Below are 14,405 nucleotides of genomic sequence, written 5' to 3' on the forward strand. Positions count from 1 at the left end.
AATTTTGTTGGTTTGAAACAGTAAGTAACATTTACACTAAAATACAGCATTGGACATAGAACAATGTCCTTGACACAGGCCTGGGTTAGGCCAGGTGTTTAGGACTTGAATGGTTAATGCCTAAACCCTGATACCCCATCTCTATTTCAGACCGCTGTCTGTCCTGCGGTAAGAAGAACCCTGTGTCCTTCCACCCCCTCTTTGAGGGTGGGCTCTGTCAGAGTTGCCGGGTAAGTCTTCTTTCCCTTCTTCCTCCAGCCACATCCATCCCCATCTGGGTCCTCAGCACACTTCCTGCTCCAGGCACTAGTGAGCGGCTTCCCCAGGGCACACTCCCACACACTTCCTGTTTGGGGGACAGGTGCTACCGCAGAGAAGGCCCTCCACAAGGAGGGTGGCTGAGGTGCATGCCGGGTCACCAGCTGGGGCCCCATGCAGCTCACTGCATGGCTGAGATCAGGTCTGCAGTGTCACCTGCTTCTCTCTGGGCCAGGATCGCTTCCTGGAGCTCTTCTACATGTACGATGAGGACGGCTATCAGTCCTACTGCACCGTGTGCTGTGAGGGCCGTGAACTGCTTCTGTGCAGTAACACAAGCTGCTGCAGGTGAGTGGCCCTTGATGCGGGATGGACAAAAGGGCCTTGGGTGCCGGGTTGTACCCACAGATCCAGCAGCTTGTAGTCAGCTAAAAACAAACAGGAAATGAGCACCCATGGGTATCTTGTGGAATCCGGTGCTCGCAAGCTTGTGCTGGATTGATGCATGTGCTTGGCTTGCTCAGGTCAGGAGTGCCTATGAGGTCAGACCTGTGAACTTCCTGTTGGAAGGGGTCTAGATTTGGAGGAAATTGGATGATCTGTGTCCAAGAAGTGGTTTCTTTTTTTTTTTTTTAAAGATTTATTTATTTATTTTGTATATGAGTACACTGTAGCTGTCTTCAGACACACCAGAAGGGGACATCAGATCCCATTACGGATGGTTGTGAGCCACCATGTGGTTGCTGGGAATTGAACTCAGGACCTCTGGAAGAGCAGTCGGCGCTCTTAACCACTGAGCCATCTCTCCAGCCCCAAGAAGTGGTTTCTTAACCTAGAGCTGAAAAACACTTGGAGATTGACCAATTGGCAGGGATGTTGTCCCCAGGGAACTTGGTCTGCGGGACAATTGCCTGGTCACCTTGGTGCCCATTCTCCCTGGATACTCAATGCAGGTGCTTCTGTGTGGAGTGTCTGGAGGTGCTGGTGGGTACAGGCACAGCGGAGGATGCCAAGCTGCAGGAACCCTGGAGCTGCTATATGTGCCTCCCGCAGCGCTGCCATGGGGTCCTGCGGCGCAGGAAGGACTGGAACATGCGCCTGCAAGACTTCTTCACTACTGATCCTGACCTGGAAGAGTTTGTAAGTCACAGGCTCTGCACTGACCCACTCCTTAGTGTCCCCAGGAATCTGGAATCCTGTGTACACGTAAGAGCAAGAGTTATGCCTTTAATGTGAGAGCCTAGGAGGCAGGAGCAGGCCTGTCTCTGAGTTCACGGATAGCCTGGTCTACATAGTGACTTCTTGGCCAGTCAAGGCTACATAGTGAGATATAGCCTAAAGAAAACACCAAGCTGAAGGCTATAGTAATAGGCGTAATAAGATTGAAATCACAGCACAGAAAGCTGAGCCACGAGCTTGGTGTCGAGTTGACAGGCAGCTGGGTTAAGTGGTGAGGTTGGGTCCGAGTGCGCAGCACCGTCCGTCTTAGAGGCCTTGGCAGTTACCAGTCACCTTTCTTATCTGTCAACTGTGACCCTGTCTGAGTACGGAATGGCCAGCCTGTGCCAAACACGTGCTCACTGTTCCCGTCAAAACTCTTGGGCTCTGGAGGATGGATGGACACTCTGAGGTATCTCTTTTTTTCCCTTATCCAGCAGGAGCCGCCCAAGTTGTACCCAGCGATTCCTGCAGCCAAAAGGAGGCCCATTAGGGTCCTGTCCCTGTTTGATGGAATTGCAACAGGTGAGTTTGCTGCTCTGATGGGACAATGAAGGAAGCATCTAGGCAGCTTGAGGTGTCTCCTATGTGACGATTGAGAACATTGGTAGCAGAGATGTCAGATGTGCTGCCCTCCACGGCTTCTCTGCCTTCTCACACCTCCTGGGCTTGTGTGTGTGTGTGTGTGTGTGTGTGTGTGTGTGTGTGTGTGTGTGTGTGTGTGACTGTGAGCCTGTGCACACCTCCTGGGCTTGTGTGTGTGTGTGTGTGTGTGTGTGTGTGTGTGTGTGTGTGACTGTGAGCCTGTTCTTGCCCCACAGACACCTGTGGAGATCAGAGACAACGTCTGTGCTGTGTGGGTCGTCCATGTATCAGGCCTGGTGTCAAGATCCTTTTCCTGCCACTTTCCCTCCTGGCCCCACATGCATCTTGTTTTCCTTCTGTGCAAGCATCTGAGAGTCCTGGCGGACAGACAGATGCTGGGATAATCAGGCAGTGCTCTTCCGTCTTGTCTCCTCTCTGTTTTCTCCAACTTGTGTACCTGCAGGACTCGGTCAACACGCACTGCACTCAGGTCTTCTGTGGCTCATGGCGCCCTTCCTCCCTCTTTTAAAAGGTCACACTTTGTACCTCTTGCTTTTTAACTTTTATTCTTACGGTTTCCCATATATATATGAAACACCTACATTCCTCACCCCTTTCTACTTTGTGAGATTGCCCGTTCCTCTAATGAGACAGTAGTCTGTGTGGTCCATGCTCTGAGGTCCCCTGGGGCTAATGTCAGCCTCTCATCCTCACATTTCTCTTGATTCTTCCACAGGGTACTTGGTGCTCAAGGACTTGGGTATTAAAGTGGAGAAGTACGTTGCCTCTGAAGTCTGTGCAGAGTCCATTGCTGTAGGAACCATTAAGCATGAAGGCCAAATCAAATATGTCAATGACGTCCGGAAAATCACCAAGAAAAATGTGCGAGTCTCCTTTTTCCTGGGCTTCATCACAGCTCCCTTATCCTTCTTGTACTTTGGACTTTTTCTGGTCTTGTGCTGTCCCCATCCCTCAGGTCCAGGGTTGGTAGTTACAACACAAGCTTTGAGGCTTCTGGGCTCAAATTTTAATGTGATAAAGGAATATTCTAGAATTGATTTCTTAGCAGTTTCCCCCAGAGTCCAATTGTTCCTTCCTCAGGGTCATACGAGCTGTGTATGCGATTTTGTCTTTTCCCTCAGATTGAAGAGTGGGGCCCATTTGACTTGGTGATTGGCGGAAGCCCATGCAATGATCTTTCTAATGTCAATCCTGCCAGGAAAGGCCTGTATGGTGAGCAGACTGGGTTTGGGACCCCCTGACCACTATATGCCGTGTGTCTGTTCAGGTGGAAAATGCAGCAAAGGAACCGTTGTTAGTTGTGCCTTGTTCCTGGCTCTGGGCTGGCTATGCCAGGACTGGCTATGCCAGGACACACACAGCCGCGCTAATGCTGTGCCTCGCATATTCTTGGTCTTCTGAGGCGTATGTTGAATGATGGTTTTGATTGAACCCTGTTCCGATGCTGTTCCCCATACAGAGGGCACAGGAAGGCTCTTCTTTGAGTTTTACCACTTGCTGAATTATACACGCCCCAAGGAGGGCGACAACCGTCCATTCTTCTGGATGTTCGAGAATGTTGTGGCCATGAAAGTGAATGACAAGAAAGACATCTCCCGATTCCTGGCAGTGAGTGGACTGGCAGGGAAACCTGGCAGGGAAGGCACCGAGAACACCCAAGACTGATGATATTGCTGAGGAAATTCTTTCCCGCTTAGAGGGGGGTGCGGTTTGATCTGAGGACTAAGTAGCAGGCTCTTTGAACTTCGGGGATCCATCCATGTCAGTCAGTTCTTCTATTTGTACTAGGAGTGGCTTGATTTAAGGACTGTGGGGAGATCCATAGCCTTGTGTTTTTCTCTTGGTTTCTTTTCTTTCATTTTAAGCTTTATTTGGTATGTGCACACAGGCCATAGGCACACTTGCCATTCTGTGTGTTTGAAGGTTTCAGATTTACAGATCCATTCTCCCTACAATGTGGCTTCCAGGAATCAAACTCTTGTCATGAGGCATAATAGCACCCAAACCTGCTAAACCATCCTCCTGTCTCTGTTCTTTCTGACACTGGTCTCATGTACCTCTCGCTTTCTTTGATCTCTTCCTCTTCCTGTCTCTGCTTGTGGAGAGCTGGGGTTACAGGTGTTCACCGCCACTGCGGGATTATAATTCAGCCTTAAGCAAAGGCAGTCTTGAACCTTGAACCTCTGGGGAGGTGTCCATAGGCTGTCCGTACAACCTGCAACTAGAATTCTGGCTTGAGTCAAAGGGCAGGTCTGATGTCATCTCTCGCATGTACAGACAGATCTCGGATCTGCCAGCCTGCGTCTGGGTGGGAACTGGTGTGTCCTTTCCTCTTGTATAGCTAAGAAGGCCTTGTCACAGAGAGGTCAGATCTGTGCTCAGTGCTACCTGAGACTCCAACAGCTCCTCTTCTCTTCCTGCAGTGTAACCCAGTGATGATCGACGCCATCAAGGTTTCTGCTGCTCACAGGGCCCGGTACTTCTGGGGTAATCTACCTGGAATGAACAGGTAAGAGCCCTGAGGGCATTAGTTATAAAACAGTGCAAAGTTATGCACCAGTATAACTGATAAAATTAATCCTCTAGAACAGTGGTTCTCAACCTATGGGTTGTGACCCCTTGGCAGAGATTACCTATAAGTGATTTACATTACTACATTATTTTAACAGTACTCACATTACCTATCAGGTAATTTACACTGTGGTTCATAACAGTACCAGTTATGGAGTGCCAATGGAGAATGTCTGTCTTCAGACACACCACCAGAGGGCATCAGATCTCATTACAGATGGTTGTGAGCCACCATGTGGTTGCTGGGACTTGAACCCAGAACTCTAGAAGAGCAGTCAGTGCTCTTAATCACTGGGACATCCTGCCCTATTTTCTTAGTTCTATCCTTTTACTTTCAAGTTTCATAATTTTAAATTATTCTTAATGTCTGGATAATTTCACTGTATAAGTAGACGACATTTTCATTATCCATTCATTTCTTTTTTTTTTTTTTTTTTTTTTTAAAGATTTATTTATTTATTATATATAAGTACACTGTAGCTGTCTTCAGATACACCAGAAGAGGGCATCAGATCTCTTTACAGATGGTTGTGAGCCACCATGTGGTTGCTGGGAATTGAACTCATGACCTCTGGAAGAGCAGTCGGGTGCTCTTAACCGCTGAGCCATCTCTCCAGCCCTATCCATTCATTTCTTGAAGGGTATCTAGGGAGTTTCCAGCTTCTTGCCATTTTGAGTAGAGCGACAGAGAACATGGCCGAGCAACTCTCTGTAGTTGTGTGTTTTAAAGTCCCTTGGGTTTGTTGTTAGTACCGGTAGAGCAAACCTTGCAGCAGATCCATTCCCAGCCCACTGAGAACTGCCACACTGCACAGTGTCTGAGCCACTTTGCACACCAACCAGCAATGAGTAAGGTTCCCCCCTGGCCTGCATCCGCAGCACCACGAGCTGTTCGGCTATTAGGCGAGCGTAGGATGCGATCTCTGATACAGTTAGCATTTCCATCATGCCTGTTTGTATTTCATCTTTGAACTGTTCACCTACTACTGTTCCCATGCTTTAGTTCTATGTATGCATGTGTGCATATGGTCTCATCAAAGGTAGAGTGGGCAAATGTCTTCCAATTCCATAGGCTGACACTTTGACATGTATGGTGGAAGTTTATGGCTTCTAAATATTACTGGACTTAAAGTGTCTTGTTCCAGGGACTCTGCCTTTTTGTCTTCTGAGGGTGCCAGACATGCATGTGACATGCAGATAATACTTCCATGCACGTAATAACATTTTCTAAAGATTTATTTATTTAGTAGATAAGTACACTGTAGTTGTCTTCAGACACACCAGAAGAGGGCATCAGATCTCATTACAGATGGTTGTGAGCCACCATGTGGTTGCTGGGATTTGAACTCAGGACCTCTGGAAGAGCAGCCAGTGCTCTTAACTGCTGAGCCATCTCTCCATACATTTTTTTAAAGAGTGGGTAGTACAGACACTGATAACCTTGTGATTTCTCTGTCAGTGTTTCCCACCTTTGATCATGACCAACACTTTGAGTCTGTGGATTATGCATAAGCATCTATGCTCATATACTGATTTCAGTAGCCTGTCATCTGTGTTTGATTCCAAGACCATGCCAGTGAGGACGTACAGTGTAAAATGGCATTGATAATCTCTGACTCTCCATGAGTTTTGGAACATTTTCAGACAGATGTTGATTTTGATGTTGTCCAGGGACAATATTGACAGGTGGGAGGGTATCATTTTACGGTATCATTAATCATCATAGGTTGCTGCATTATTGGTTACCAGTCCACGTTTATTCTTGGGATATCCTGTGCTAATTTACCCAGCTCTCATTTTGCCTGTTCAGTGGTGACTCTATCAATGTCGCATGTGGAGTGGACAAGCTAATGAGGAGGGTGGTGTGTGTTCAGGACTGGGAATGGGATTTTCAACTGCTCTTGTGGATTCAGAGAGATACCCACTCAACAGAACAGAAGGAATGCCACGTAAATAATGAGTATTCTTTGCCAAAGGAAGGACTTTGGATTATGAGTTAGCTTCAAGCTTTAAGATCAGTAAATTTGGGGTTGGGGATTTAGCTCAGTGGTAGAGCGCTTGCCTAGGAAGCGCAAGGCCCTGGGTTCGGTCCCCAGCCCCGAAAAAAAGAACCAAAAAAAAAAAAAAAGATCAGTAAATTTAAGTCAAGAGTGCCATGGAAAGAAACTCCCAGTATGGATGTAAGCAGTTGTGTCTGAACACAGCTCCACAGACGTACATGTTGGCATTGGAAGTTATAGGAGGTTGTTACTTTGTTAGGGAGCTGTAATTGACATCTTGGAGTCCTACTGTTGAACTGGCTATCTGGTGCAGTTTTCAGCTGTTCTAGCCTTTCCAAGCTGACTGATTCGTTTGTCTTCGCTCGGGTTCTGATTGAATGGCTCTGCTTGACCTCAAACTAACTTTGGCTCTTTCTCATTCTCTAGCTCATTCTGTCTTCAGCCATGTCTAGTGTATTCTCCCTGCAGGCTGTCCCTGTAAAACTGTCTCAGCAGAACTGCCATACACACCACACTCCACACCCCATACACCACACACCACAGCTGTGCATCTCTCTCTCTTCCTGTGCTGTTCTTACGTAGCCTCTTGTCATAGGGTTTTATTGCTGTGAGGGGACAAGATGACCAAGGCAACTCTTATGAAAGACAACATTTAATTAGGGATGGCTTACAGTTCCAGAGGTTCAGTCCATCATGGCAGGAAGCATGGCAATGTGCAGGCAGGTAGAGAGTTAGAAGAGCCAAGAATTCTACATCCATAGGCAGCCAGTAGTCAGCTGTTTCCACACAGCATGGTGCTTAGAGGGGACCTCAAAGCCCACCAGCACAGTGACAACACTTACTTCAACAAGGCCACACCTCCTAATAGTACCATGGTTTATGGACCAAACATTCAAACAACATGAGTCTATGGGGGAACCAAACCCATTCAAACCTCACACCTCTTTCCTGTGCTGTTCTTATGAGCATTGTACATAACCTGTCTCTGACTCATTCTGTCAAATCATTGCTTGACTCATCACCTCGCTACTCAGTTAGACATCGCTTTCAAACATGGCCGCATCCTTTACAAACTAATAGGAAGAGACATAAGACAGCACTAGCTGATCTCTGGTTATGGGATACACTGTCACACACTCCCCCTTTCTTTTACTATTATACTGTGTGTGCGTGTGCCTGTGTGAGCACGTGTACACTGACTGACTGCTCAAAAGCTTTCTTTTGGTCTTCACCATCCACTAGAGCATCTCTGCATTGGACTTGACCAAGTATCACAAACCCTACTTAAGTTTTGTGTGCATCTTTGAATCTATGTAGGTCTAACTGCTTTTTATTGGTATCATAAGGTTCATGAGGACCCTAAATAAAGAGGGGTTTGTCATTTGGTGGCGTCAGAACTCTGTGTGTGTGTGTGTGTGTGTGTGTGTGTGTGTGTGTGATTCCTTAACTAATCTGCTTCCGTTGTGATGACTCAGGTGTGTTTGCCTGTGACGGGGCTGCACACCAGTGTGTTTTTCCACGCCCTGTGTGCATGTGGACATGCTCCTGCTTCGAAACCCATCTCTTGATGTTTGAATCTGCATTCGCAAGTCAGGTAGCCTTGCTACCTAGTCAGGGAGCAGTCACTGAATGTGTATGAGAGGTTGGTCTTCACTAGCCTTCTGCGTGCTCATCCAGAACAGTGCATGTGGATGGGAAAGATGCCTACGGTGATATCCATTAAAGTGATATGGTGCCTGTATATAGATATGGAAGAGTACTTTCTGGTTTACATAAGGCTTTCTTCCTCCTTAATGCATGTCATTCCATAGAAACACACTGTACTATCTGTAGGAACTGGGCTGTCCTCTGGCACTTTGCACACAGCCTTGTGAACTCACCATGATTGTGGACAAAGCACAATGGAGCAGGTTCTGGAGCTGGGGACTGGCAAGGTCGTTCAGAGTGCCTGCTGCTCTTTGTTCTGTCCCCAGCAGCCAGATATCAGCTCAGAACTGTGTAGTTCCAGTTCTGAAGGATCATGTTCTTTTTGCTTCCATTGAACATTAGCATCAGCATTGAACAGGCAAAGACACACAGACATTTAAAAAGTTAAATCTTACTCTAAAAGTTAGATTCTCCCCTCCCTCGTCTGACTAGTGAGGTCTCACTTGGACCTCCCGGGCAGACACTGGAGAGTAACGGGTTTTGGCTGTCCCCAGGCCTGTGATAGCTTCAAAGAATGATAAGCTCGAGCTACAAGACTGCTTGGAGTTCAGTAGGACAGCAAAGGTAAGATGTGGAGTGCTCTATGACACTGGGACCATGGCTCTCTCCTCATGGTGCCTGCTCATTCCCTCACAGACTCCTGGTGCTGGGCCTCTTTCTGTCTCTCCTTCCAGTGCAGAGTAGGTGATGCTCTGGATAACTGAGAACTAGATGCCACCGAACTCTGCGTGGTTAATGTTGGACACACAGGGCCGTGCTGCAGATGCTCTGAGGACTAACAGTGCTGGATGCCGCTGCAAAAGGCTATGTGCTGTGAAGTCACAGACACGCAGGAGGGCCTCCAGGTCTGCCTAAGGCACAGGCCTGCTGCTCAAGCTCTGGTGGCCGTTTTGAGTCCGGATGCTTTCTGTTCTTTCACGACCCTTCTGTCAGTAACTGCTGTCTTGGCCCCCATGTGATCCTTCACAGTCACTTTTGGATAAATGTATGTGTCTGGTCCTCCCTGTTCATTGACTTGGCATTTGTGGGACACATAAAGAATCCCTTCCAGTCAGTCTTTCTTTCCTCTCCCTGTCCCTGCCACCTCTCCAAACCCCTCTGGATGCTTCTGAGCCCGAGCCCACTTGGAAGCCTTCTGTGCTCACCCTGCGATGTTGTTTTGTTCTCCAGTTAAAGAAAGTACAGACAATAACCACCAAGTCGAACTCCATCAGACAGGGGAAAAACCAGCTTTTCCCTGTAGTCATGAATGGCAAGGATGACGTTCTGTGGTGCACTGAGCTCGAAAGGTGAGCTGCACTTGAAGCTGTGGGAACGACAGCAGGAAGGGGGAAATGGGGTGAGACACAGGATGGCAGAGGTCGAGACCTTTCTGCACCGACTGTTATCCTATCCTAAAATCTGGTCTAAATGAGAAGCTAAGGAAGCTGGTTAATTCCCAGAGTCCTCTTCAGCCTCAGTCTCTCTGATCTCTTTATTGTACAGAAGCAGTCACCTCTCAGTTTCTGTTGCTGTGGTTTTTTTTAGTTTTTATACAGGGTAGACTGTCCTTGACCTTGCTGTATAGATCGTGGTGGCCTCCTATGTTAACCAGATACTTAATATTAACCATTTTGTGAAGATGTTAACACTCCATATTCCCACCGGATTTGTTTCTTTACGCAAAGACGGTCTGTGGACCGAGCAGGAACTCTTACCTGAGGCCTTCCTTCTGCTGCAGCCTTCTGAACGCGGGGCTTATGGGTGTGAGTCACCATAGCCCATCTATACCTTTCCCTCAACTCCGTTACCACCCTGTTCCTTCTCACCCCACTGAGATACTATTTCCCCTTTCTTCCTTGAGTGGACTCTGTTCTGCTGTGCAATCAACCCAGCGGGGCTCACATCGCCTGCTTTCCACTTTCCTGCAGCGTCAGTAGTCCTTTACTTAATAGTGGGGTTTTCACCCTCTCCACACTGGTAGACTCATGCACTGGTGCACACCATCAGGACACTGGTTCACTTGGAAAGTTTCAGGATGTTATCAGCTACCTTGGGCTTGTAACAGTTCCTCTTCTACAGAGGTCCCTGAGCCGTGGGGCTGTATAAGAAAGAGTAAGTTGTCGTTTGTGGGATTGCTGTCATGTCCAAGCTGTAGGTTGCCCTGCGATTTGGAATCTCAGATTAAAGTGTTTGTCAGAAGTGATTGGTACATGCAGATGCTGGGAAAAATAAATAAGTGCTGGGTTTGAGGTGAAACCCTACTGGTGACTCTTGAACTGGGGTTCGGGGACACAGATCAGTTTCTTCTTGTTCTTGTCTTGGTAAGGCTCTGGAATTTTCTCTGATACTTTAATAGAAACAACCTTGTGGATGTGTGTCTGTATCTGAATGTGCCTAAGAGTGTGTGTGTGTGTGTGTGTGTGTGTGTGTGTGTGTGTGTGTGTGTTCGTGAGCTCAGGTGGCCATAGAAGAACTTGTATCTATGACCCCCATGTATTTGTCATTGAGAATGTCACCTTTTTTTCCTCAGAGAACAAATTGCTTGATTCCTCATAATGCTTTTAAGTCAAATACATGTGTCTTCTGGCTAAGTGGCTGTCATTCGTGAAGCAGTTCACACCACGTGTTTTAGCAGTAGGATGTGTCTCCTGGCTGATTGTCGTCAGTCACTCATGGGTTAGTTCACACTAGATGTTTAAGAAGGGTGTATGGCATGTAAGGACCAGGAGCACAGTCCCACTGAGGATGTACAGTACCTGTTACTGTCAACAAGTGTTCGAAGGAACCAGTGGAAATGATAGTCTCGATGGTTCCTCTGAGCCCAATAGTCTTGTCAGAAGGCATGGGGGGCGGTAGAGAGATATGGGCAGAGATAGTATCAGCCTGGTGGCTTTCCCAGGCCTGATCCTCCAGAACAGAGCGCTTAGAGACAGGGACTCTTCTAACCTCACATCTTTTCTCTCTCTACTTTGCCAGGATCTTCGGGTTCCCAGCTCACTACACAGACGTGTCCAACATGGGCCGGGGCGCCCGCCAGAAGCTACTGGGAAGGTCCTGGAGTGTGCCAGTCATCAGACACCTGTTTGCCCCCTTGAAGGACTACTTTGCATGTGAATAGTTCTACCCAGGACTGGGGTGCTCTTGGTCAGAGCCAGTGCCCAGAGTCACCCCTCCCTGAAGGCACCTCACCTGTCCCCTTCCTTAGCTCACCTGTGTGGGGCCTCACATCACTGTACCTCAGCTTTCTCCTGCTCAGTGGGAGCAGAGCCTCCTGGCCCCTGCAGGGGAGCCCCAGGTGCTCCCTCTGTGCACAGCTCAGACCTGGCTGCTTAGAGTAGCCTGGCATGGTGCTCAAGTTTTCTTATCCTGAAATTTTAAAACTTGAAGTAGGTATAGTAAAATGGCTTTCTTTTTCCCTCCTGAGTTTATCACTCAGAAGTGATGGCTAAGATACCAAAACAACAGCTCTCTTAGTACTCAGGTTCGTGCTGCAAAATCACCTGAGATTTTGCTTTTAAGTAACCAGAGCTCCACATTTGCTAGAGCACGCTTTTGCGAATGTGGACTCAGACGAACAAACTCAAGGGACCAAACATTTTTTGGTTTTGTTTTTTTCCCCTAGGAGTAGTTGAAGATGACAAATGACGTTTATGGGTTAAGTCTTCCTGGCACCTTCCCCTTGCTTTGGTACAAGGGCTGGAGTCCTGTAGCATTTCCCAGTATGATGATGTCAGCAGGGATGACATCATCACCTTTAGGGCTTTTCCCGGGGCGGGAGCCCATGTAGCTAGTCCTCCAGAAGACTGGAGTAGAATGTTTTGAGCTCAGGAAGGATGGGTGGAGTGGCCTTCTTCCAGGTGTGAGGGACTCGAGGAGGGAGCTTAGGGAAACCTATCCCCACTCCCTCTCCCTGACCCCAATAGCTCAGGTCACCAGATACATATGACCCCCTAATTCCTCCTCATGAGAAGCCAGGACCAGAAGCACATTGTTTTTCCTTATCTAAGTGATGGTTGGGGAAATGACAAAGAGAAACTTGGCTCTTCTGGAGATTTTTAAGTCCTTTTCACGCCCTGATAGATATATTGTATTTTTAAGGGGTGTTCTCTTTTAGGGGCATCACTGGAAATGAGAAAAGCTGCATTTCAGAAATGCCATCGTAATGGTTTTTAAACACCTTTTGCTCTGATTACAGGTGCTATTTTTTAGAAGGCAGATGACATTCAGGCTTTTTATACCTTTTTTTAAGACTCTCAGACTTCTATTTTCATGTTTAACATTTTTTTGTAACTGGAGCAGTGTCATGAGTGGGGAGACTGCCTCATTTCCAGTTTGTCTCCACTGCTTCCTCACTTTTAGGTGCAAAGATGACAGGTGCCCAGAGTTTACCCTTCTGGTTGATTAAAATTTATTTCTCTATAAAGTGCTGTGTGTTTTTTTATCTGCTAATGTGTGCCACTGGAGGCCTCCTGCTGTGTTTTGTGACCGGTCTTTACTCCCATTGTGCTTTAACACCAAACCAGGTGTCTCAAGGTGAGTTCTAAACCAGTCTGGGCAGCATTGTGAGGAAAAATGTTAACTTGCTGGACCACATGGCTGTAACAAGGAAAATCATAACAGAAACAAATATTTCTACTTTGTAGCATTCTTAGTTGCTACCATAATAATCATGAAACTTACTTCAGAGGGAAATATATTTGTAGCAATTGATCTTCAATCCAGTACCCCACTGTTTGGTTACCAACACCCACAGAACAACTTCAGTCCCAGGGAAGCCATTGCCCTCTTCTGGCCTCTGTAGTGACAGGTACCAGGCATTCATGTTGTGTGTAGGCATCGCTCAACACAGTAAAGAATTCTAGAAGAGACCAGCATGAAGCAGCATTGGGGTTTTTATTAAAAATGGAAAGATGGGGGTTGGGGATTTAGCTCAGTGGTAGAGCACTTGCCTAGCAAGCGGAAGGCCCTGGGTTCAGTCCCCAGCTCCGGAAAAAAAGAAAAAAGAAAAAAAAATGGAAAAATGTACCAGGAAAGGGAAAAACAATCGAAATGTAAATAAAAAAACCCAAGTTAATAAAGATGAAAAAAAAATAGATGTTCAAGAAAAAAGTCCTATAGGGAAGCATAGATACCAGTTTACTAAAGATTCATACACAGGGCTGGAAAAATGGCTCAGTGGGCACAGTACCTGACTCCAAGCCTGACATCCTGACCCTAAGACTCACATGGTGGGAACAGGCTGACTCCTGTCCTCCATATGAACACTGGCACAAGTGTATACACAAACATGTATGCATGCATGTATATATGTACACATGTATGTTGTATACACGAATATGTATATGTACTGGCTGGTTTTGTGTGTCAACTTGATATAAGCTGCAGTTGCCAGAGAAAGGAACCTCCCTTGAGGAAATGACTCCATGAAATAGACCTATAAAGCATTTTCTCAATTAGTGATCAATGGGGGTGGGCAGGCAGCCCTGTGCTAGTAGTGCTGGGTTATATAAGTTGAGCAAGTTGAGCAAGCCAGGGGAAGCAGTCCATTAAGCAAACTCCCTCCCCTCCCCCCCATGGCCTCTGATCAGCTCCTCTGTCCAGATTTTCCCTGTGAAGAACAGCAATATGGAATCACAAACCCTGACTAAGACAGGGTATTTGCTCATGTGAGTGTGTGTCTTGGTCCTTCTATTGCTGTGAAGAGCCATCATGACCAAGGCAACTCTACAAGAAAGCATTTAATTGAGGGCTTGCTAACAGGTTCAAAGGTTTAGTCCATTGTAGTAGGGTTGTGGTAGCTTTCATGTTTCCAGATCAGAGATGAGAACTACATCCTGATCTGCAGGCTGAGATAGATTGGGGTGTGGAGCCTGTGCCTGACACAGGATTTTTTTTTTTTTTTTGGTTCTTTTTTTTCGGAGCTGGGGACCGAACCCAGGGCCTTGCGCTTCCTAGGCAAGCGCTCTACCACTGAGCTAAATCCCCAGTCCCCTGACACAGGATTTTGACAATGCCTCACCTCCTAATCTTTACTCCTCTTAAACTCCCTCCAGACTAAGCATT

The 14,405-nt window shown here is 47.0% G+C and overlaps 1 protein-coding gene and 1 pseudogene across 1 annotated transcript in view; both read left to right on the forward strand.

Moving 5' to 3' along the window:
• Positions 1–12,765, forward strand: part of Dnmt3b (DNA methyltransferase 3 beta) — a 38,625-nt gene extending 25,860 nt beyond the window's left edge. The window contains 11 exon segments of the mRNA NM_001396349.1: positions 151–230; positions 494–606; positions 1,212–1,398; positions 1,917–2,001; positions 2,798–2,943; positions 3,204–3,294; positions 3,542–3,690; positions 4,506–4,591; positions 8,855–8,924; positions 9,531–9,649; positions 11,319–12,765. Of these exon segments, the coding sequence (NP_001383278.1) occupies positions 151–230; positions 494–606; positions 1,212–1,398; positions 1,917–2,001; positions 2,798–2,943; positions 3,204–3,294; positions 3,542–3,690; positions 4,506–4,591; positions 8,855–8,924; positions 9,531–9,649; positions 11,319–11,460 (1,268 nt within the window). The 3' untranslated portion in view covers positions 11,461–12,765.
• Dnmt3b-ps1 (DNA methyltransferase 3B, pseudogene 1) overlaps positions 1–14,405 on the forward strand; it is a 58,200-nt pseudogene that overhangs the window by 3,903 nt on the left and 39,892 nt on the right.

This window comes from Rattus norvegicus, chromosome 3, assembly GCF_021556685.1.
Source record: "Rattus norvegicus strain SHRSP/BbbUtx chromosome 3, alternate assembly SHRSP_T2T, whole genome shotgun sequence".
In the NCBI taxonomy this organism is placed as follows: Eukaryota; Metazoa; Chordata; class Mammalia; order Rodentia; family Muridae; genus Rattus; species Rattus norvegicus.